We start from the raw sequence: 24,039 nt of genomic DNA, 5'->3' as shown, positions 1-24,039 counted from the left end.
ATTGCCAGCATCAAAGCTGGTCTCTGAACTGGGCAGCCAAAGAGCAGCAGGCTGTTAGCCAGGAGTTCAGCTTTGAAACTAGCACCAGTAGTATGGCATAAGTAAGGATGGCATAATATGTTATTTCTACTCTTATTTCTGCCTGCAGAACCGGGCTCTGTCAGCAGCTGTCACTTTCAACCACTCAGCTCTGAAGGTCGCAATGTAGAAGTAACAATGACATATGCCACCCTTACTTCTCAACTGCTGCTGGCAATGCTGCCTTCAGAGCTGGGTCTATTCAGCAGTCATAGCTCTCCAGCCACCAGCTCTGAAAGCAGCACAGACATGAGGATTGCAGAACCATGACAACCTGACAACCCCATGCCCTCCATTTGAGTTGAATTTGGCTTCAATTTGAGAAATGCTTGTCTCATCTGCAGGCCTGCCAATGGGAGCAGAGAGGGAGAGCAAAGAAGGAGGTTGCCCCAGGACCCGCCGATTCAAAAAGTCTTTGGGCTTCCAGCTGCCGCCTCTACCGCAAGTGCGGTGGTAGATGAGCCCCAGACACTTTAAATTGCCGCTGAGGTGAGCAGCCCAGCCCTTTCCAGGAGCACAGAGCTGGACATACTCACCTTGCCCAGGGGCTCAGCAAATCTGTTGGAGCGCCTGCTCCCCCATGAAATCTGTATGGTATGTAAATATACAATTCCAGATTTCATGCTCCATGACGCATCTTTCACAGCTGTGTATTTGGTAGGGCCCTAATTAGCAGTATATAGAAATCAAATGACTGGTTTCCACCCTATGTTAAAGGATTTATTAGTTGCTGTTAATTAGTATAACTATTGTTGCCTAGGAGTCCCTCATGGACCAGGACTCTGTTGTGTTAGGCATTGTACAAACGAAGTGAACGTGCAATAGGTGTTTCCATAATTCTAGTAAAAATAATCTCTTTTGGGAAACATGTATTTGAAAGCAGTGCCGTATTTTAAATCTTTCATTGTAAAAGATGAGCTGAGAGTTTGTATTACCTTTCTATATAGCAGTGGTAAGACCATTTCTGGAATACTGTTTCCAGTTCCAGTGTCCACTCTTTAAAAAGGATGTGTTTAAAAAAAACCCAGAAACATTCAGAAAATACACAATAATCTGAGGTCTGGAAAACGTGCTTTACAGTAAAAGACTTCAGAAGCTCAATATGTGTAGTTTATCGAAAAGGTTAAAAATGACTTAATCAGGGGAAAGATTTCTGATAGTGATCTTTATTTTAGTAGATAGAGGAATAAAAAGATTAACTGGATGGAAGCTGAAGTCAGACTGGAAATAAGGTACACATTTTTAAGGAGGAGAGTAATTAATCATCAGAATAATTTACCTACAGATGTAGTAGACTCTTCATCAAGATTAAAGGATATTCTCTAGCTCAGTCCAGAGTTACTGGACTTGATGTATGTAACTTCTATAGTCTATGCTATGCAAAAGATCACAGTAAATTATCAGAAATCTGTGACTCTGTAGGGAAATTCTTTTACCAGCAGAGGGCAGTGCAGTGAAGCGCTATAGAAAGGAATCTACAGAATCAGTGCCAAAAGCAGTTAATAAACAACACATTTTAAGTGATGAGAATGTTAGGTTCCATTCAGAGCTTGTTTACATGGGAGGAAACAGGAATCAAAAAGAGGTATGAAATTAATACACATAAAATACATCATGCCTTGTACAGATGATCTCACTTAAGAGTAAAGTGGCTTTAATTCACTGTAAATTAATTTTTGATGGACTAAGTTATAGCAAACTAAAGCCATTTCATGTTAGTTGATTTCCCTAAGTTTTCCTGAGTGTCCAGTGTACTCAAGTCTGAAGTCTTTATTCAGAAAAGCAAGGGATTTTTCAGTGAAATGACATTATAGAGCAGGCTTTTAACTTCTGAGTTGCTCCCATTCTTGACATTGAAAAAGCTGTAGTAAAAACATGTACTTGATTAGTCCGTTGAGGTTCTCATAGGAAAAAATAAACAGGCTGCTATTAAACTGGTTTTTTCCAGCTGCACATGAAAACCTGTTCTCGGTTACATATTATCTTATTCTGAGGAACACACTGCAAGAGTTTGAGTAAGGTAGACAATACAGCTAAAATGTAAAAACAGAAGTGTAAATGGGGTCAAAAATGGAAAAGTGCAGGTAAAAGGCAGATATCCTTTGTTGTATGCAGTATAGTTGTAGCCATATCGCTCCGAGGATAGTAGACACACAAGACAGGCAAGGTATAGGATCTTTTATTTTCTCTCATCTATCATTTTAATGACTGTTTAATTTAGATCTTAATAGCAATTTGCATTTGAAAAAATTCATTTAAGTACATGCACAGATAGCTGTATGTATTTATTTAAAATAGTATAATAATATAATGATCAGCATCACCTACTTTTGCTGTCACTGAGAAATGATTCAATCAATCACCTTGGAAAGCTTTGAAACAGCACTAAGGTACAGCATCAGAGTTATTCTACAGATTGGGTATGTCTAGACCAGTGGTCCCCAACCTTTAGAGGCTCCCGGGCGCCCGGGGGCGGGGCCACTCACGTGCTGGGCACCCGGGGGTGGGGCCACTCATGCGCCGGGGGCGGGGCCGCGCGTCCTGAGGCATGCCAGGGGCGGGGATGCCCTTGCACCCGGTTCCGGCATGTTCCCCGGGGCTGGGGCCGCCCGAGCACCTTGTGCTGTGGACCCGGGGCCGGCGCCGCCGCCCGAGCCGCGCGCCTGGGGCCGGCACCGGCGCTGCACGCCCGCATGTGCCCCGGGGCTGGGGCCGCCTGAGGGCCGCGCACCAGGCGCCGGTGCGTGTCATGCGCCTGGGGCTGGTGCCACCAGTGCGCCGCGTGCCGGGGGTGGGGCCGGCCCAGGTTATTGGCAGGCGCACACAAATGCCCCAGCGGGCGCCATGGTGCCGGCGGGCACTGCTTTGGGGACCACTGGTCTAGACTACATGCCTCTGCCAACAAAGGCATGTAAATTAGACTACCTGACATAGTCAGTGAAGCAGGGATTTAAATATCCCTGGCTTCATTAAAATAAAAATGTCCACCGCGCTGTGCCAGCTCAGCTGATCATCGGCTCAGCGGCAGTCAAGACACTGATGGGTCAACAGGGAACTCCTTTGTTGACCACTCCCTTATGCCTCATGAGCATTGAGCTGGTGAACATTAAGTTCACGTGACCGATTATCGAACTATATAACCTCTCCGCTTATTTATTCTAACTGTGTATTTACAACATTAAGTGGGCTGACCTGAAAGTGTGGTTGATGCTGTGACCAGGGCAATTTAATATCTTGGGCAGGGATCATTACACAAGCAACACTCTGCGGTTCTGGCATGTAGGATTAGTAGTGGCCCAGATGAGCATGTTGTGGGGATATGTGGTTAACAGTCACAAGGAACGTTTGTAGGAAAGAGGGATTGGTAACCCATGATGAAGTGTACTGATGAAGTAGAAACTTGTGTATGAATCTCTCACAGGGAGAAGGAATATGCTTCCATTAGACCCAAGCTTTCTCACCTTGCTCACTCAAGTCACACAATTAAGTTAACACATCTGGTCCTGTTAGCAAGATGAACAGAATTGGACCATTTCTGTTCCTCCCAGACTCAAATAATGGTGGAGACTGAGCCAGTTCTTAGAGACTCAGCAGCCTCATTCTGACTCAGAACATAAAAGCATTTAGTCATCACCAGCAACTGCAAGCAAAACATGGAGCTTTGAATGTTAAGGGCCAGTAATACTCCCAGCTGTTGCAAATCTTTATCTTCACTGACTACAATAGAGTTGCGCCACTCTAAAACACCAAAGGAGCTGACTTGAGCGCAGAAGTTCAGACTGAAGCCTTGTCCAAATTGCAATGTCAAATAATTGATTCCACTGATGCCCACCAGTTCTCATACTATATATACCATTTACCTGAAGCTTGCTGTGAGTCCCAGACACTGGCTACAGTCTGGGGAGGGGAGGGAGAAGACCTACCTTTTTCCAAAAGCTCAGCCTCTGTTTTATTTCTTCCATTTATAGTTTGCATGTGTTCTCTGCTCTCCTCTTTCTGTTTCTTGTCTCTCCTTTTTTGCTTCTCGTGACCTTTTTGCTGCCTCCTCATCTTTTTAGTCATCAGTGACTGAATCTTTGCAATATCCAGAGTTATGTTTGAGGCAGCTAATTCTTCATTACTTCCAAACAGTTTCTGAAAAATCTGTAGATGATCTTCAAAACTCTGCTTGGTGTTCGCTAAGTCTTCCCTTAGAATCTGCACTGAAATGCTGAGTGGTTCCACTAGATTTACCATGGTATGATTGCAGCAGTGCTTGCTATCATCCCTCCATGACTGATGTCTGCTGATCTCCATACTTAACCATTTAATCTCTTTTTTTAGTGTCATGATATCATTATATGCTGGATTATCTACAGAGTCATCCCTGGAAGCCTCATGGTTAGGCTCCATGTGTTCTACATTGCTGTGTGGGCGCCTGACTTCCTCCAGCGTGTGTGTTTGCTTTTTATGTTCAGGGTATTTGGGAACATTCTGAGCATCATGGTGACTCTCACGACCCATCTCCAGGAAACTGAATCTCTTTTTAAGGGATTCTAAAGTCACATTTTGCTCTCTGACTTTATCTGAGGTGTGTCTGAGAATGTCTTGCAGTTGAGCTACTGATGATATTAGGATACTAGGGTTTTCTTCAGACAAGACCTCCATAATCTCTGCTCCCAACAAAGCCTCTAATGCTGTTTCATGCCGCATTGCATCTTCCAAAAGAGAATTGAAAGAGCTATTGAGATACTTGATGTGACCATTAATTTCCTCATATTTCTTCTTCAGGAACCCAGTATCTTCTGACAAAATCTTAATCTGGGATTTAAGAAGAGACAAGTTGTCCATCAATTCTCTGCTTTGTTCTTGTTGGTAACCAAGAGACTGGTGGGTAGAATGAAAAGCCCTGGACAGCTCTTCAATTTCACTCCTCAAGAGATCCTTGAAAGCCATCTGTAGGTGTTGCACTTCCTTTGAGATTAGCTGGATGTCCTCTGGAGAACGGGTGATATTCTTTTTATCTTCTTCTGGTATGTCCATGTCAGAAGATACTTTATGACAATTGCAGTCTCTCATGTACTTAAAGAGATCCCAGTGGCTTTCTTGAAGATTTGAGAGGGTATAGTTGAGCTCCAATATCTGCCTTTCCAGAGCTGCTTTGTTCTCTTCTATAATAAGTGATTTCTCCATTAAAGACACTCTGAACTCCTCTGCTTCATGCTTTGACTTGGCTTTTAAGTCCTTAACCCATTTTTCTAAATTAGTAATATCCTCAAAGGCCTCATCTGATTCCTTGTATAATTCTTCAAGCTGCTTTGCATGCCCTATCAGAGTCTCATTGAGTTGCCTTATGGATAGCCAGGTAGCTTCATCTTTGTTGTCATAGTATAAAGAGAGTTCTGTTAAGTTTCTATTCAAAGTCTCAAGTTCATCTTCAAGGTTTTCTTGCTCTTGTTTCATGTCTGCCATGCTATTGTTCAAAGCTAACAAATGGGACTGCTGTATCTTATGATACCTCTTGAGTTTCATATCAGTGTCAGCCTTGTTCATGGTGAGATTGTAGTGAATGGTAGCCTGTTGTAGGTGTAGATGATTGCCTATTTCTCTCTTCAGCTGGTCCAATCTCACTACATTTTCTTGAACTTTTGATTCAAACTTAGTTCCTAGCTCCTGGAATTCCTTCTTGGGCACAGTGCTTTCTTGGAATTTTTCTATGCTTTTTTTATTGGATTCCACATCCTTGGACAAGTTCCTTATCATGCTGGAAAGGTTATGTAAGCTTTTATTGAAGCTTGCCCACATTGGGTTAAAATGATCTCTTAGAAAACTCTCCATATGGGGAAACAGCATTTGCTGAAGGAGCCTTTCAGGCAGTTCTGTAATATAAAATTAAAGTGTATAACACAAAATTTAAGCAAAACATTCCTATAAAACTAACAGAAAAAAATTAAATGACATTCTGGGAAAATAAACTTTCAGGATAGGACCAGATATAGACAAATCCACACACGTCTCTGGCTAAGTATTTTTCTGTGATAACTGCCACAATATTCCCCAAAAATAAGTTTCCTTCTAAAAGAGAATGAAGTTTGATGCTTATATTAATACTTACGGTTGCAAAAATAACTTCCAATTTAAAGTGAGCATACCCATGGTTCACTAATAAGTCATGGTCAGCAGGAAAAGATATGAATGGAGCATGGGCTGGTTTGAAGAAGAATGACCGTGTCTGTCTGAATTGCGTGACTTGCACCAAATTGGAATTCAGAATAATGTGTATGCAATGACTGTGAAAAAACATGCACAGTAAAGGGAGGAAGGTGAAGGGTTCAGTAGGAAAAGAAGGTGCCGGCTTTCTCTTAGGTAGTCAATCACTTTTCCTGATTCCCATTATTCAGCCACTGTGGCATGTAAATTGCCCTAAGCTGTGCACTAGCTGAATGCCAAATTCAAATTAAACTTTGCTGTGGTTTATAACTACCTTATACCCCAATTTGTCATGATTTAATTGAGTTCAGTGAGGGTACGTCTACACTGTGGCGCTATGTTGGGATACTTCCAACATCCTGAAGTAGCCAGGGCTCGACAATTAAGGCAATCTACTCGCCCATGGCGAGTAGATTTTAGCCCGGCGCGGCCGCGGAGCGCAGTCAGCTTGGCGAACCCTGGAAATAGCTATTCTGCATCTTTTAAACAAGCCCATTATTTTGAAATAGTTTTCACAATAATGGGTATGCTAGTCCAACATCTCTGTAAACCTCATTCCACAAGGATTAAGGGACATTTTAGAAGAGCGCTGTATTTTGTAATACATGCAAAATAAGCTATGCAATTTGTGTAGCTCAAATTACCTAGCTTATTTCGGGTTACAGGTGCAGTGTAGATGCACCCTGACTTCCATTAGAGTTGCACTCATTTAACCCATGTCTGGGTTTTGCTCATTCTAATCGTGTTTGTTTTAATCAGAAGTGTGATTGCAGCATATTTAAATACACCTTAGTTAACTTTGAACTAGCTAACACAAGTACTAGTAGCAATGAAACTGCAGCCCTGACAAACTTGCCCTTGGCCTTGGGTCTAATTATATCTAGCCTGTGCTGCCAAAGCTTCATTGCTAGAGTTTGAGAGTTTAATCAACACTAATACAATTATGTGTCTGCATGCTGCGATCATACCTCTGCAGTGTAGATATATCTGACAATTGAAGTAAAGCCCTACAGAATGCCAGGTTTTAGTCTCTAGGGGTACGTCTAGACTACATGCTTCTGCCAACAGAGGCATGTAGATTAGGCTACCCGGCATAGGAAAATGAAGCGGCGATTTAAATAATCTCATCCCAGGAGGCATACCTGGGAGGTCGACAAATGCCTTTGATGTTGACCGCGGAGCATCCAGACTACCGCGCTGAGCCGACAAACAGCTGATCGGCTCAGCGTGGCAGCCATTTAAATTTAAATGAAGCGTCGATTATTTAAACCGTTGCTTCATTTTCCTATGCCGGGTAGTCTAATCTACATGCCTCTGTCGCCCGAGGCATGTAGTCTAGACGTACCCTAGATGTTCTTTCTAGTATATATGACTCAACAGCGGTGGTGGGCATCCTGCAGCCTGTGGGCCACATGCGGCCCATGTGTGGCCCACAAGGCATTTTGTTTATGGTTGCCCACATGCAGGGTTTCCAGATTTCGCTGGTGTCTGTCTGCAAAGGTTTTTTTCCCCTACCAGTATTACTAACGTGACACACAAAGCAAGGGCACATGAAGTGAGGGGTGTGTTCTGATTACACACAACATTGGCTAAGAGAGCGCGTGCTCCTTCTGCATCTAATCAAAGTGCCACTATGGTTCAATGAGCGCACGCTGAAAATTCTCGGTACACAAGCAGTTAGCAAAACGACCCTAGCCCAGCAGACTGTATTGGTTATGACATTCTTGGGGCCCATTGCTATGAAGGACGGCCACTCATGCGGTCCACTCACTAGCCTAGGTTGCCCATCCCAACTCTTTCTCTGCCAGTTCTCACCAGATTTATTTTGGCTCATTTTTGATGTCACAGTGGTAAGGTTGTTTTCAAATAGTTTCTTCAAATCTCCGGCTGCTTGGTGGATATCATTCTGAAGATCTTCCAGAAGTGCCTCATGATTCTGAATGGTTTTCATAATTTCTTCGCCCTGCAGTGATTGCACCACTTGTTGCAAAATGGAAGAAATTGATCAGACAAAATAGCCAGCAATCAACACTGTGAAAGGTATGCCCTAACCTGAAATGAATGGAGATGCCTATCTCCTAGAACTGGAAGGGACCTTGAAAAGTCATCAAGTCCAGTCCCCTGCCTTCACAGCAGGACCAAATATCATCCCTGACAGATTTTATCCCTAAATGGCCTCCTCAAGGATTGAACTCACAACCCTGGATTTAGTAGGCCAATGCTCAAACCACTGAGCTATCCCTCCCCCAACCTGTCTAGCCTTAACCTGGTGTAGGCTTTGTACCAAATCTTGTATTCCTTACAGAACTGAGTAAATATTTAATTCATTCTTGAATCTTCCAGTGAGTTGGTGAACAATATTTTATTTGCGGGGACATACCATATGCTCTCGTAAACATGTAATCACCGCTATTTCAGTGGGAGTATTTTGGTGATAGCTCTCCTCCATGCCATAAGGATCTCTTGCAGAATGACAGCATTCAAGCCAATTTGGCTAAGGTTACGGCTACACAGCAACTAGAAAGTGAGATTCCAAGCTCAGGCAGATGTACCTGGTCAAGCTAGCAAACTAAAATAACATATGGCCACAGCTTCACAGGCTGCAGCTCAAACTAGTTGTCTCTGCTGTCACAGCCATACTGCTATTTTAACATGCTAATTCATGCAGGACTTGTGAATGTATAACTATTGAAGCGGAAAATCCACCTACTAGCTGCAGTGCCAGGTGGGCGCTAAAAGGATAGCAAAATTGATCTACCTATAATCATGAGTCATTGGCTTGTAGAGCTGATTGGGAATTTTTTTTAGCAAAACAGTTTTTCATTGGGAATGTTTTTCAAGTCCAGGATAGAATTTCTGGTCAAAATTGGAAGGTGCTGGGTAAGAGAACAGAAGAGCTGCTAGGCTAATGATTGGAACCCAGATCTTCTAGCAGAGATGTTCAATTTAGTTAATCAGATAATTGAATAGTCAATGCAATTTGCATCGACTATTCGATTAGTCGATAAGGCTGTCTCTGCAACTTCTGGCGGTAGCTACACTTCAAAGGGGAAAGCATGGTGGGGAGTCCCTAGCTGGCCCCAGGCTGCATGCAGTGTTTCAAAGCAGCGCTACCTGAAACCCAGGGTTAATGGGACTAGTTGTTCACATCCCTATCTCCTATATGTGAGCTAAACACCTAAACTACAGGCTATTGAGGGGGTCTTTTTTCCCAAATATATCAAAAGGTGTGTTTCTTTCATCTCAATGCAAAACAAAAATTTTTTAAAAATCTTGACAATTATCATGTGATGGGAGAAAATATTTCCAACCCAGCTCTGTTGGCCTGCACCATCATTAAAAATCTTTTTATACTCTCAACTCTCCTTGCAGCAGCTATTTATGCAAGCCAAGCTCAGTGTCTGAGAGAGGACAGTCTCTTCCGATGCTTTAACGTTGCCTTAAAGTCAGCTGGTAGGAGATATTTAATAGCACTTAAAAGCTGCAGCATTTCCCGGACACACAAGGAACCAGTACATTTTGTCAGACTGACTGGACAGAGTGCTGAGGTATGGATCTACAGCACTAACTCCATAGTAATTCCAGCCAAGGCTTGGGTAGGTCTGTTTTATTAATTATTCTAAAATACCATTTTGGGTAGGTTGTTTTTCTGAAAAGAATTCTGAGTGACAGGTTTCCATTTATTGGCAATAGTAGAATTCACCTTGGATGATGAATGATTTCATGTTGAAATCTCCAAAACAGTAAAAAAAAAAAAACACTCTTTGTATTAGTTGGTATTCTCATCTTGTTAAGAGCCAGTTTGATATAAAGTGGAAGAATGGTTACTTTAGTTTTCCTGGGTATTCTTGTATTACAAGTCAGTCTATGGCAGCCAGACACCAGAAATACGATTGGTATTTCGAACAGATCTGTACTTGTACAGCACCAATGTCCTTGGCAGCTGCCAGGTGCTTGGTACATTTTTCAAAAACTGACTACTTATTTAGGTGCCTCCCCTTTGGCAAAAGAATCTTAACTACACATTCAATTTTGAAAATGTCAGAGGGGTAGCCGTCTTAGTCTGTAACTTAATAAACTATAAAATGAGGGGTCCTGTAGCACCTTGGAGACTAAGAAAATATATAGATAGTGTCATGAGCTTTCGTGGGTAAAACCCACTTCAGATGAGTGGAGCTCACTGCTGCTTCATTCATCTAAAGAAGTGTGTTGTGCTCACAAAAGCTCATGATACTATCTATATATTTCATTAGTCTCTAAAAGGTGCTACAGGACCACTCATTTTTTAATGTTACACTGGAGTAACACAAACAAGATTTTATACTAAAACACTTCTCACCAACTGAAAAGGAAAGGCCTTTCCAAAGTAACCAAATTCATTATACAGCTATTATTGATGTAGAGCGTGTATACTGCAGCTGAAAAATTCTATTCATTGTATACATCTGTGTTTTTATGGGGTTAGAGATGCAGTGAATTAGTTAAGTTCAAAAACATACTTTCGTTTGAGACCTCTTCTCCATCTTCCAGTCCTTCTGTATGGTTAGCAAGCACTAGAACAAAATTGGGATTTGATAAATTGCATAGTAATGGCACAGCCTTGTTTTCTCCTCCTCTGCGAGTTGTTTCATGCAATAACTACTCAGAACAGAAGTAATCTCATCTCCCTTTGTACAATTAAAGGCTGATCCTCAGCTGGTATAAATTATGACAGAACCATTAAAGGCAATGAAGCTATGTCAATTACATTAGTTAAGCACCTGCCCCTTGTTTTCTTTATTCATTCAATTCCACTTCTACCATGAAGCATTCCACATATTAAACCAAGTCTACACAATGGTCCAGTTCCTGCACCCGTCAATGGAATATCTGTTACTTCTTAATGACTTGTACATTGAAGTCCAGTCCTACCTCACCTGAATGTATAACCCTTCTGTGGGGTTAAGATATAAGTTAAGATTCCAAGGTCAAATCTTTGGATTACAAGCTACTCAGGGCAGAAAAAGTTTTCCTGGATTGGAACAGTTACATATTTTACAGTGCAGTGCTGCTTAAATAATAAGAGAGTCTTGGTGGATCTTGTATTCATGCTTAATGATTGACCTTTTAAGAAATGAGCGAGGAAGGACTCATTGGAGACTAACAAAATATATAGATAGTGTCATGAGCTTTCGTGGGTAAAACTCACTTCTTCAGATGAGTGGAGCTCACTGCTGCTTCATTCATCTAAAGAAGTGTGTTGTGCTCACAAAAGCTCATGATACTATCTATATATTTCGTTAGTCTCTAAAAGGTGCTACAGGACCACTCTTTTTTTTTTTTTTTTTTTTTTTTTTTTTTAAAGTACACTGCTGCTTAACTTTTAGTTTTAAAGCTTAGATTAAAAATTGGACCCACCTTATACATTTTAACAATTTGGCTGGGAATGTCTCTATGTATATATACAACTTTAAAATGCCCATAAATTACTAGTATTTTTGTGGTTCTCAACAAAATCTCTGAAAATTCCTTTTTTATGGCTCTAAAGTTAACTACAAATCTCTACACATTGTTGCAATTGGCCATAAGAGTGTTGTGCAATTGGGAAAATAGAGGACAGCTGTGTTTAATTTCTTAATGCTCACTTACAAAGAAAATGCACCACTACATTTGATGGTATTTCTTCTAACAATAAATGAAAGACTGGCCAATAGTATACCTTGTAAAATATACAGTGCTTTACACAGGGCTAATGCTGCCATCCAAAAAAAACCCCTAAAAAGCTAAATCCACAAAGATAAATAGAAAAACTACCTTTTTAATTACTGATCACATGGACAAGTGCGGGAGATGAGGTTTCAATGAAAAACCTCCCTTGACTTGTTCTCACAGTGGCCTCCTTAATTACAAAGAAAAGTTGTCTAATAATAATGTAATTTGGGCTGCTGCTTCTTCTTCTGTGTGCAGTGTTGTAGGTCCCAGGATAATGCAAAAGTTAAAGCCCTCTTGCTCTGCTCAGCTCTCTTGTTCTTAATTATTTAAAAAAAATGTCCCCCTTACCCCTCACCAAAACCACTATGATTAATATCTAGTCCTAGTGCTCACATTCACTTTCTAACTTTCCTTACCATGGTCTTCACAGTTCTTGCCAGTATAACCAGGGCAGCATTTCCAGTGCAAAGAGTTTAAAAGCTTCTGCTTCACATGGTACACGGGCTTCAAAGTTGCCCTATACCTGGAAAATGAAAAACATGAGACTAAGGACCAGATCCTCCATTGGTATAAATCTCCACCAGCTGAGAATCTGGTGCTTATACTGTACTAACTGGCTAGTATACAAATTAAGAAATGATGATAACATGCATCTACAGTGCTCACAGAGCATTCATACTAACCATGCAGTGAGAGCAAGTCTGTTCCATCTCAGTGAACTGCGATTTGATTTTCACACTCAGTTTTAGTAGCTCCCTCTCTATAGGCCTCTTGCAGAAAAGAATTATTGTGTTAGTTGCAAGGAAGTCCAAGGATAGCAGCTGAATGTTAGTTTCGGTAGTATCTCGCAAAAGTAAAGCCAGTTGCAGATGAAAGGTGGAGGTTGCCATTGTTTATTAGCAGAGCGCCAACAGCTTGTTCCACATTCTGCAGTAGAACATTAGAGTTACAAACACGCTGGGAATAAAGGCTGTTCATAACTCTCAAATATCCGTAACTCTGAACAAAACATGATGGTAGTTCTGTGAAACGTTTAGAACTGAACATTGACTTGATACAACTTTGAAACTTTAATATACAGAAGAAAAATTCTGCTTTTTTTTTTTAGTAGTTTACTTTTAACAGCACTGGATTTGCTGTTGGTTGGTTGGTTTGGGGTGGGGGGTTGTTTCATTTTGTTTTGGTCTTGTCACTGCTGCTGCCTAATAGTGTACTTTCTGTGTGAAACAAGGTGGGTGACTGTACCTCTGGTGTTCATAACTGACTTTCTACTCTAAGTACTCCCACAAATGTTGGAGTAAGACTGCATTCCAGAAGTGTGGTGGTCTCTCGTTACTAAATGGTAGCCTTGAAGGGCCCCATAATTACAGTTTTATTGTTGGTATATTTATCAGAAACACCACAGAAGGGTTATACATTCAGATCCAAATTTGACTCAAAATCCAAATGCCAGCTGGAATATCTTTTGTGACTTTTTAAAATAAATTACAAAGGAATGTAAACAGACATTCTATTGCAGTGTGCAGCACTGTATTAGTACCAGAATACTAGTGGTTTGTTGTAGGCTATCAACAAATACAAAACTGGACAGTTTAGTTGTTCAGAGCAGCTGACAAATTAATGCATGGATAGATTATGAATAAGACTTTTTTTAAAAGTTAGATTCAATAATACATTAATAACATGGGTAAGACTGTGTGGGTGAATGTTAAATGTTTATTTACACCAGAAAATCTCCCTTTCAACTAGAGTTTCCCAACCACTGTCACGTGCCAATATTAGTACCTCAAGCTCTTCCTTGCACAGACATTACTTGTCAGAGAATAGCACCCAATGCTGTCTTAGGCCCTGAACCTGGACATGCTTGCAGTGCTTAATGTGATGCAGTGTAAGTAGTAAGTAGTCCCACTGAAGTCGATGGACAGTTGCAGTCTCCCTCGCTTAAAGATGCTTAAGCTCACTTTAGATTACTTACACACACACACACACACACACGTGTAGATATGTAGACACAGACAGATATATGGACTGGATTTGAAAAAGAACATCATGAAGTAGGAGTACAAGTCCCTCTGGCTTTCAAGGGCAAGGGCATATCTTCTCTGGAAAAAAAAAAAGTATGTTCTTAACCTCTGCTAGTGAACACAGGTTGAAGTGGCAGTGAATACAAGGCAACTTGGCTTTTAACTACGTCTTCACTGTTACTTGAGCTAGCAAGCCTAAGTTAGAACACACTTTATTTTGCAGTGTATACATACGCTAAGTGACTTAGGAACATCTCTCCCTAAATAGCGAAAGGAAAAATCTGTCACTCCCTCATTGATTTTACTAAAGCCAGCAAAGAAGCAGATAATCAAAAAAATAAATATTCATTGTTTCTCCAATTGTATGAGGTATCTAGAAAGGCAGGGTGTTGGGGCTGCTTGTTTTGTTTTACTGTTGTACATCTTCCTAACCCATCACACTGACTGTCACACTTCTCTTTGATCTCTCTACTTGCCTTCCGCAGCTTTTATTTGCTTTCAAGGCACTTCATAGTCAACCCTGCCCCACCCACCCCACCTATTAACCACTGATGCGCCAGGTGGCCTATGGCAGTAGTGTGCAACCTTTTTCCCAGCGTGACCCCCAGGAATTTTGGTTGAGGAAAAAAAAAAGGTTGTGGCCCCTTTAAATAAATTGTGCTCTGCTTGCCTGCCACTCCTGCCCCCGCTGAGCCAGGAAAAGAAAATGGCAGCCAACCCGATGCTGCGACTCCTCAAGAGGACAGCCACAACCCCCTTCCATGGATTGCGCACCGCTGGCCTATGATGCCAACCCCCATTGCCCACTTCTTCAGTTTTCAAACAAACATCTTCATGCTATCTCCTGTCCAGCCCTGCATCCTGGGGGAACCCCCCACATACGTCAGCAAAGCTGCCTCGTTGCCTTCCTCCAATCCCTCCCCAAAACTCCTTTCTGCGACTCGTAGAAACAACTCCACAAGGGCTAAGCTGCTCGTGTGCAGAGACTGGCCAATAAGGCATCATTCTTTACTTGAACTTGACCATCTGTCTACACCCAGCTGTTCCCTTTTGGCCGATACTTAGGTTGAAAGCTCCATGGGATAGGACCCATCTTGTTAGTGCCTAGCACAACATGTTTCTGGGCACTATGTCATACACATAAGGATAGCACTAAGGGTACTTACATGATTTTCTGGCAGTCGGGGGCTCCATTTGAACAAGGTTGTTGTGATTTAATCACATATTTCTCTTTCTTGCAGGCAGCAGCATATGTGACCAGCTGGGTCTTCACGAAGGAACACCAGTTCCTGGGAGGGGGGAAAGCACAGGGAAAGAATTTGAAATGAAAGTTTTCAAAAATCCCTGCAATGCCAGGGCAGCGTGCTTTTCAAGCTGAATGTCGAAAAGGGGAAATGGAAATCTCTGGAAAAGCTTTTCCTTGTGGTTTATTTCCTTTGCTCTGTGGTTGCATTGAACACTAATAAACATTACCAAGGAGTAGTCTCTGAATATGGGGCTATCACAACCTAGAGCCATGTTTGCAACCCTCTCAATTTTGGGTTCAGCTTACAGGCTCAAAGCTTCACCTGCAAATATCTTATTGGCTGATTGAGGACATGTAGAAATCAAATAACTTGACTGCCATGTTGAATCATGTAGCTAGGCATCAAATGGTATTAATTTTGGATTACAATGGGTGACTGGTTCTGAAAATCCAAGGCTCAATACAACTATAAACTCCACTTGTAGAAAGACTGTTCCTAAAGAACGAGGAGACCTGTGGCACCTTAAAGATGAACAGATTGACATGGACATGAGCTTCCATGCATCTGATGAAGTATTTTTTACCCTCGAAAGCTTATTCCCACATAAATCTGTTTGTCTTTAAGGTGCCACTGGACTCCTTGTTGTTTTTGCAAATAGATTAATATGGTGCCCTCTGAGACTTGTTCCTAGGCAGTTCTTTTCTTTAGGTGATATATTGGTCTTCCTTAATATTAATTGCATCAGCCTTGGAAAAAAATCCACCACCAAAGGAAAATCATCTTTAAAAAGTGAGTACAGCATCATGTGTTTGTTTCATTCTCATGGCCATTCGAAGGGTAAACGAGTTTTTGTTTCTGGGCTGGTAAATTTTCATGCTAATTTTTACAAGGCTAAATTATACTGGAATCCACTAGTCCCAACAGCGCTCTATTTCCAAGGCTTCATAACTAGCCCAAGACAGTTTCTCTGAACTAAAAATCTCGTAGGCAAGGTGTTACAAAACCAGAGAGTGAGTAGACATTGGCAGGCAGGGGGAATCTGCTCACACACAAGAGAGCAAACACACAAAAACACCCTGGGAAAATCAACTTGTAATTAGTGTTAAAATGGGAACACGTTACCCATCCTTTGTTTGATAGTGTCTATTCAAGAAGCTTCAGCAATTACTCAAACAATAAAGGAGCCAAGCCAAAACTACATCAGGTCAGTAATTAACACAAATGGGGCTATGTTTAATGCTTGCAAGAAAGAGATAAGTGGGTCCCAAATGGCAAGGAAACTGGGCTCCTTGGTTAGCACTCTGACTGTAATAGTTTCTAGAGGAAGAGTCTATTGAACCAGCTTGTAAGATTTTACAGAGCACATATCTATAGACAGTCTAGTGCAGGGCTGGGGAACCGTTTATCGGTGGTTAGCCACTGACCCACAGGGCAAGCAGTTGGAAGCCACACACAAGTGAGAAGCAAAAAATAAAAGTCACCGGCGTGGCTCCCACCTAATAAGCAGGAAAAAAAGACTTGTCTCGCTTGCCGCATGGTGCCAGGGTTCCCCTCACAATCCAGCCCTGCGGGAAGGGATGCCAAGGCTCAGGGCAGATTCACTTTTCTGGGGGCTGGAGGCTAGTAGATTTTGTGGGGCACCCATAAGCTCTGAAGCTAAAAGGGAGGGTTCGCTGTGCGGAGTGGGGGCACAGGGACTGGGTGGGAAGCAGGGTGCAGGAGTGGGCTGAGAGTGCAGGGTCCTGGCGGGAGGTAGGTTGCAGGAGTGGGGTGGAGTGTGAGCTCTGGGAAGGAGATAGAGTATAGGAGCAGGACAGGAGTGCAGAGGCCTGGACAGGCAGGGAGAAGGGATCGGGGCACCCAGCTGTCTCAGTTCTTGGGGAGACAGATAGCTCCATGCTGCCCTGCACTTGCAGACGTCTCTCTCCGATGCTGTTATTGGCTACAATTCCCGAGCAGTGGGTGGAGCCTGTAAGCAAGTGCAGGGACACAGCTTCCCTGCAGTGTTATTCCCCCAGCTTGGGAGGGAAGGGGAACAGCAGCATGCAGAACTGCTTTCTACCCCCTACCAGGCATGGCCTATGGACCAAATGCAGATCATGGTTTACCTTGATCTGGCCGGGAGACTTGGGGCTTCCCTTAACAGCAGGGAACCAGGTCTCCATCAGAGCGGCTACTTCACACGTCCACCACCAGTTTGTCACCAAAAATATCATAAGACTTTTACATGGAATGTTAACTCCACAAGAAGTGACCCCCAGAGGCGAGGCTTGCGAACCGCGCGTTAACCGAACAGGCTGGAAAGCTGAGGAGCGACTGTCTCAATAATCGAGTGAACAGTGTTCCCCTAGGGAGGTATTTATATCTGACCCTTCAATCAAAGAGATGACGTTTTGGGGATACACCGTGGTACACTCTCTCCTGAAGCTCAGTGTCTGTGACAGGCATCACTTGGCGAAATTCTATGGGTCTGTGTTACCCAGAAGGTCCACATGATCCCAGCGATCTTGTTGGGACTTAAAATCTAAATAACCTGTCTCCCAATGGGCAGGTTACTTGAACTCTGCCTCTTGAAGTATAACAGCTGCAAATGACATTTTACATGCTCGGGCAGAACCGTAATAATTCCTTTGACATGGAGCCCACACATTTTTATTCACCGCATCACTTTCTGGAGATTCAGGTTGTTAGAAGGCCAGTTGCAAACAGAATTGTGGTTTTCATCATTTTCCCATTAGGAAAAAAAACCCCAATTCTACAATTGATGTTAACTAGCAGTTTTGGACCAAGGACTCTTTTTGACATGGTTCTTTTAGAGGTGACCGTGGGTATGCTGGCAAGAGTGACTCGCCAACCAAGTAACAAGGATAAATTCCTCAGCCTTTATCCAGCCTCACCATGGATTCACAGGCAGGCCATGGGGCATGCCTGGCACACCAAAGATTATAAAATGTTCAGATTGCTCAGTCTCAAAGGACCCAGGACCGGCTCTAGGCACCAGCAAAACAAGCAGGTGCTTGGGGCGGCACATTGTCAGGGGCGGCATTCTGGCCAGCAAGAGGAGCAGGCGGGGAGCCCCACAGCCGGCTGCTTGGAGCCTGTGCCTGGCCCCGGGTCACTGGGAGCTCTGCGTGGGCAGCCCAGAGGCGCGACCCCTGCTGGGGCGCTTCCTGGAGGGCGGTGTGGGGCTGCTGCGGCTGGTGACCCTGAGCCCAGTGTGCCAGGCCACGGCCGTGGCGGCTGCTCCTGGCAGCCAGCTCCAAGCTCACTGGAGCGGAGTTCAGGGGCTCGGCGGGTGCCGGGGCTCAGCCGCAGCGGGACCCCATCCCCCGAGCGCCAGGGACAAGCGCGACCCTCCTCCAGTTTCTCTGGCCGCAAATGCACCCAAGGGGCACCCATGGCCTGGTGCCGTCACCACATGGGCCCCCTGCTGTGGCTGTCCCCTGCCCGGGCACCGGCTTGGGGCAGGCGACAGACACATTCTCCCCGCCTCCCCTCAGCAGCCAGCTCCCATTGCTGCCGCCGCTGCTACAGGTGCCTCGTGCCCGCCAAGTGCTTGAGCAATCAGCATCTGGAGACAGCCATCGCCTGCTCCGGCGGGAGAGCTGCGATCAGAGCCGCTCCGCCACGCCACCCTCCGCCGCAGTTCCCTCCAGCCAGCAAAGCAGCAGCCCAGAAAAATGAGGGGGAGGGATAAGAGAGGGCCAGTGCTATTGTGGGGGGAGGGGAAATTGCTAATTTCTAATGGGACCCTATGCAACAGCAGCCACCTCTGCTCCCAGCTGGGGTTCCCTGATTGCAATGTGTGGTGCGCCCTCCAAAAACTCTCCACTCTGGCTGGAGGGAGGGCGAGGCAGCCCGCTAATCCCAGGTGCACTTAATTCAAACTAGGTAAACCTCATTCTATGAGGACTAACGCCTAGTTCGAATTAACTAGTTCGAATTAAGGGCTGTGTAGCCTTTTAATTCGAACTAGTGGGAGGCTAGCCCTCCCCAGCTTTCCCTGGTGGCCACTCTGGACACCACCAGGGAAACTCTTCTATCCCCCTCCCGGCCCCGGAGCCCTTAAAGGGGCACGGGCTAGCTACGATGCCCGTTCCAGGTACAAGCCTGCCAGCACCCAGCCAGCAGACCCTGCACCTGGCACAGCTCGAGCCGGCCACCCGCTGCCATCCAGCCCTCCCCCTCTTCCCGGGACCAGGCTGGCGGCTCCTGGGAGCATGCCCAGGTCCGTAAGAGGTGGGCGCCTGCCTGGTCTAGTGCAGACATCGTGGACCTCATCCACGACCTCTGCACTAGGCACAGGAAAGTGGCCATCTAGGGCAGGAGAGCTGCCAGCCTGGCCACCCAGGAGCAGGTTGGCATGAAAATCAAGGTGGTCCACTGAGACCCCCGACCCTGAGCTTAGAATGGCCGTACTGGGTCAGACCAAAGGTCCATCTAGCCCAGTAGCCTGTCTGCTGACAGCGGCCAACACTAGGTACCCTGGAGGGGATGGACCGAAGACAATTACCAAGCCATTTGTCTCATGCCATCCATCTCCAGCCTTCCACAAACAGAGGCCAGGGACACCATTCCTACTCCCTAGCTAATAGCACTCCATGGACCCAACCTCCATGACTTTATCTCACTTCTCTTTAAACTCTGTTCTAGTTGTAGCCTTCACAGCCTCCTGCAGCAAGGAGTTCCACAGGTTGACTATTTGCTTTCTGAAGAAGAACTTTCTGTTGTTAGTTTGAAGCCTGCTACCCATTCATTTCATTTGGTGTCCTCTAGTCCTTCTATTATGGGAACTAATGAAGAACTTTTCTTTATGCACCCTCTCCACACCACTCATGCTTTTATAGACCTCTATCATATCCCCCCTCCATCTCCTCTTTTCTAAGCTGAAAAGTCCCAGTCTATTTAGCCTCTCTTCATATGGGACCTGTTCCAAACCCCTGATCATTTTAGTTGCCCTCCCCTCTCCCATCCTCTCTCTTCCCCCTCCCACCTTTTTTTCCCAGTCTCCCCCAGTTTTGTTCAATAAAGAGAGTTTCTATTTTTGAACACACATGTCCTTTATTTTGTACATCAGGAAGGGGGGCTAGAGAGGGGTAAGTGGAAAGAGGTGAGGAAGGAATGGGGTACGAGCCCCCGATGGGGAGGACTGGGCTGGCTCTGCGGGCTCCTCGGGGTGGAAACTCTCCTGAAGCCCCTTGATTGACCCCCCCCTTCCGGATGGCAGCCTGCGGCAAGTGCAGCCGGGCTGATGGCCGAGTGCTGTGATGTGCCAAGTGTGGGCACTCAGGGCACTCCAAGCCAGGACTGCTTTGCAAGCGGGGAACCCCTGAGAACTGTCTGTCCGGGGTGGGGGTCGGGTCCCTTTAAGCACAGCCCTCGGCTAGCCTGAGGCAGCAGCTCCATGCTCTAAGTGCTAACCTGATGCCCTGCCGGCACTGCTTCCGGCCAGCCTTAACCCCGGTTCAGGGTCCACTCAGTGTGGACATGCTAGTTCGAATTAGCAAAACGCTAATTCGAACTAGTTTTTAAGTCTAGATGCACTAATTCGAATTAGCTTAGATCGAATTAACTAATTCAAACTAAGTTAGTTCGAATTAGTGCTGTAGTGTAGACATACCCTACTTTATTATATTATTTATAAATACAATCAAGTCACAATCACTGTTATCCACGTTAACATTAAGTTTTAGTTCTGGATGAGTTCCTCTTTATATGTCAAGATGATGTTTAATAGAGAATTCCTGTCTTAGATGCAACATTTTGCTCATGTAAGAATGTACAAGACAGAACCACCTAACTGGCACTGTAGCTTATTTTAAGACTATAAAAGGAACAGTAGCACCTTCTCACAGTACGGTGTTTTGATAGATAACCACTTTCCCATAAGAAACCAACTAGTTACTAAAAACAAAAATAAAATAAAGCTCCAGACAATGCCATAAACGTCATATTGGATGTTTGAAAAGGTCAATGTTTGAAAAGGTCAGGAAACTTTTATACTCCATTATTTCAAAGGGGCTAGCATTAAAAGAGGGCATTGTTTGTCTTGGGAATTAGGCTGTGTCTGATAAACTCTATATAGTAGATTTTTAAATGGGAACATGGGAACTAAATATTTGATAAGTGGCATATCTGGGAAAAGTTTGCCTCAGAGACTCAACTTCAGAAACAATGGGGAACCATGTCAAACATGAAGGCAGATACTGACATTAGCAGGCAGGAGAGCAGCTTACCCATCAGTGCAAGGAAGAAAGTGGAAATGGTAAGGGGAGCATGGCTGAATGAAAAAGGTGAGACTTCACTTTTTAGAAAAGTTTGCCAGGCCACTGCCTTTGGGTTTGTCAGGGTATGTGCAGCATTTTCTGTCTGTGAGTATTTTTGAGACGCATGATGCTAAACAAAATTCTGTTTTTCATGGAAATCAACTTACTGCGAACCCCTTAAAATCTAAGGGAGGCTGCAGAGTTCTGAAAGCTGCGTGGAGATGCATGGTACGTCTGCATAGCAAAGGAAATCCACACTGGCCCGTGCCAGCTGACTTATGCTCCCTGAGGCTGTGGGACAGCTCACAGTACAGTATTGCCAACCCCACCAGTTCACACATTGTGAGTTAGACTCGAAAAATCATGAGATTGGCCTGGAAATCTTAAAATTGTTATAAAGATTTAATCCTAAATTTTTATTTAACCTTCTGCTTTTTGCTCTCCCCTGCCTGCTCCCTCTGTATGTGTGACTGGCCCAGCACCGCCTGCTCTTGTATGTGTATGAGAAGGAAGAAGATTTGGGCTCCCACTGCATGAGCTCCCAAGAATGCAAAGAGCTCCTACTTGCAGGCCCTGCTCCATAATTGCATAAAGTCGTCACCAGTCTCCTCCCCCCCCCCCCAGCTATGACAGTCTCCCGTCCCCATAACTGCCCCAGTTTGTGCAGCTCCATGTAGGACATTTGGCACCAATATGAACAAGTCACTAGTCTTCCCCAAAGGGTCTCCGGCCACTGCTTGTAACCACATGACGGGCACGAAAGACTCACTCCATGATCAAGAACATCGTGCATGGAGCTGCACAAAACTTTATTCCCCCCCCCCCAAAAGTGAGTGCCCTATACCTTTTGTAGCCCAACTATTGCCCCATATCCTGCTGCTGTGCTGCCCTCTCTCAGGATTGGGGGATGCGTGGGAAGGTGGTGGAACCCTAACTCTGCCTTGCGCCTGGTCTGAAGTAGCCGCAGCGCTGAGAGCAGGAAGGAAACCCCAGGGGAATGAGAGAAAGCTGCTGGTAGATGCTAAACAAACCGGGCAGCGCTGCCCCAAGCAGCTGTTGGGAGAGGCACTGTCCAGGCTGAGCAGAGGAGTGATTTAAAGTGGCTTCCCAAAACAATAGGCACCCCAGGGCAGTGGGAAGAGGTGGGGCCTGCAGCTGACAGATTTTTCACTACAATGAAGCTTTGCTCATCTTGACAGAACACTCCCATGCCCCGGCACTGTCCAGCAAGGGCTGGCGGCTGGCAGTTCCATCGCCAGGTCACGAGTGAGGGTTGGCATGTCTGGTTTTGTGCTGGGCAGGCTTCAGCTGGAAGATCTAGGATCCTGTGTGGCGAGGGGAGACTTAGAGGACCTATAACCAGTGGCAACACTGTTCCACTTCAGTGGAGCTACTACCTGTGCCAATGGGAGGGCTTCTCCTATCAGCGCTGGTTTCCCACCTCCTGGTGAGACAGTAGCTAGCTCAATGGAGACTTCTCCTGTCAGCCTCGCACTCTATGCTGGGGGTTAGGTCAGTTAAAGTGCATCTCTTGGGTGTGAAAACCTCATTTAAAATCAGACGCTTGTGCGCTAGTGTTCTTGTTCTTTCCCTGGGAAAACAACCCACACCCCATGAGTCATGGCCAGGGCGGTTTGTTTATCCTCGCAGATGCTGTACCAAAACGACAAGTTCCTTCAGGGTTGTTAATCTAGAACCAAGCGTGAGAGGCGGGAAGGGAGTAGAGTTATCAAAGCTGTCCGGATCCAGCCTGAAGCCCTAATACATGGATCACAGAGCACATTATTCCAAACCACCTGTGCCACTCTAAGTCTGACTCTCCAGTGGCCCTTTCTGCACTTAGACTAACACAGCAGAGTCAGAGCCCAGTGCATTACTGCCTGGCTCCTGCTGATTGACCCCCTCCTTCAGCCTGGCCCCAAATAACCCCTAAGCCAGGGGCTGAGAGAAGGTCTGAATTGGTAGGTACGTAGTACCACTACACCATAGATATGTTTGTTTAAAGCCATTTGAAACTATGCCAGTGGAGTAAAGGAGAATTGGGGTCAGTATCTGGTAAGGCTTCCTGTTATTTTGGACAGTTATTAGCATTAAAGCTGGATGCACAGAGATTAAAATACTTGCAAATAGTTTGGCAGCGGCTAAATAGAATTTGACTGCAATCACACCCTCTTATTCATGTCTCCATTCTTTGGAGTTAACCTTAATTGAGGCATTAACTTTCCAGTGCTTGCCAGTGTAACCAGAAGATTGCAGAATTGTCATGTCTTGTGCTTAGTCCCTGAACCTTTTCTTGGAATGGTCTGTAAAATTTACAACTCATCTTTCAACAGAGGGTCTTTTTTTCAAGTTGTTTTATTACAGACAGGTGAGCAAGCAGTTTAGCCTTTTATTGCAATTATTTTGTCTATCTCTTTTTGACCATTTCCTTTTGTGTTAAGAAAAATTCCCAGAATTGTTTCCCAGGAAAACATTTATTTCTGACATTAAAGGAGCAATTGAGAGGTCTATAGGTCCATGAGCCAAAGTCTTTCTGTTAACTTC

The 24,039-nt window shown here is 44.5% G+C and overlaps 1 protein-coding gene across 1 annotated transcript in view; it reads right to left on the bottom strand.

Annotated features, from left to right (window-relative positions):
- Positions 1-24,039, bottom strand: part of MMRN2 (multimerin 2) — a 52,213-nt gene that overhangs the window by 9,898 nt on the left and 18,276 nt on the right. Inside the window, exons 2-6 of the mRNA XM_014578735.2 lie at positions 15,149-15,271; positions 12,375-12,481; positions 10,767-10,820; positions 8,083-8,247; positions 4,002-5,936 (exon numbers count right to left, since the gene is read on the bottom strand). Of these exons, the coding sequence (XP_014434221.2) occupies positions 4,002-5,936; positions 8,083-8,247; positions 10,767-10,820; positions 12,375-12,481; positions 15,149-15,271 (2,384 nt within the window). The remainder of the gene's footprint in view (positions 1-4,001; positions 5,937-8,082; positions 8,248-10,766; positions 10,821-12,374; positions 12,482-15,148; positions 15,272-24,039) is intronic.

Source organism: Pelodiscus sinensis, chromosome 8 (genome assembly GCF_049634645.1).
Source record: "Pelodiscus sinensis isolate JC-2024 chromosome 8, ASM4963464v1, whole genome shotgun sequence".
NCBI lineage: Eukaryota > Metazoa > Chordata > Testudines > Trionychidae > Pelodiscus > Pelodiscus sinensis.
This window is presented reverse-complemented; position numbering and strand designations above follow the sequence as displayed.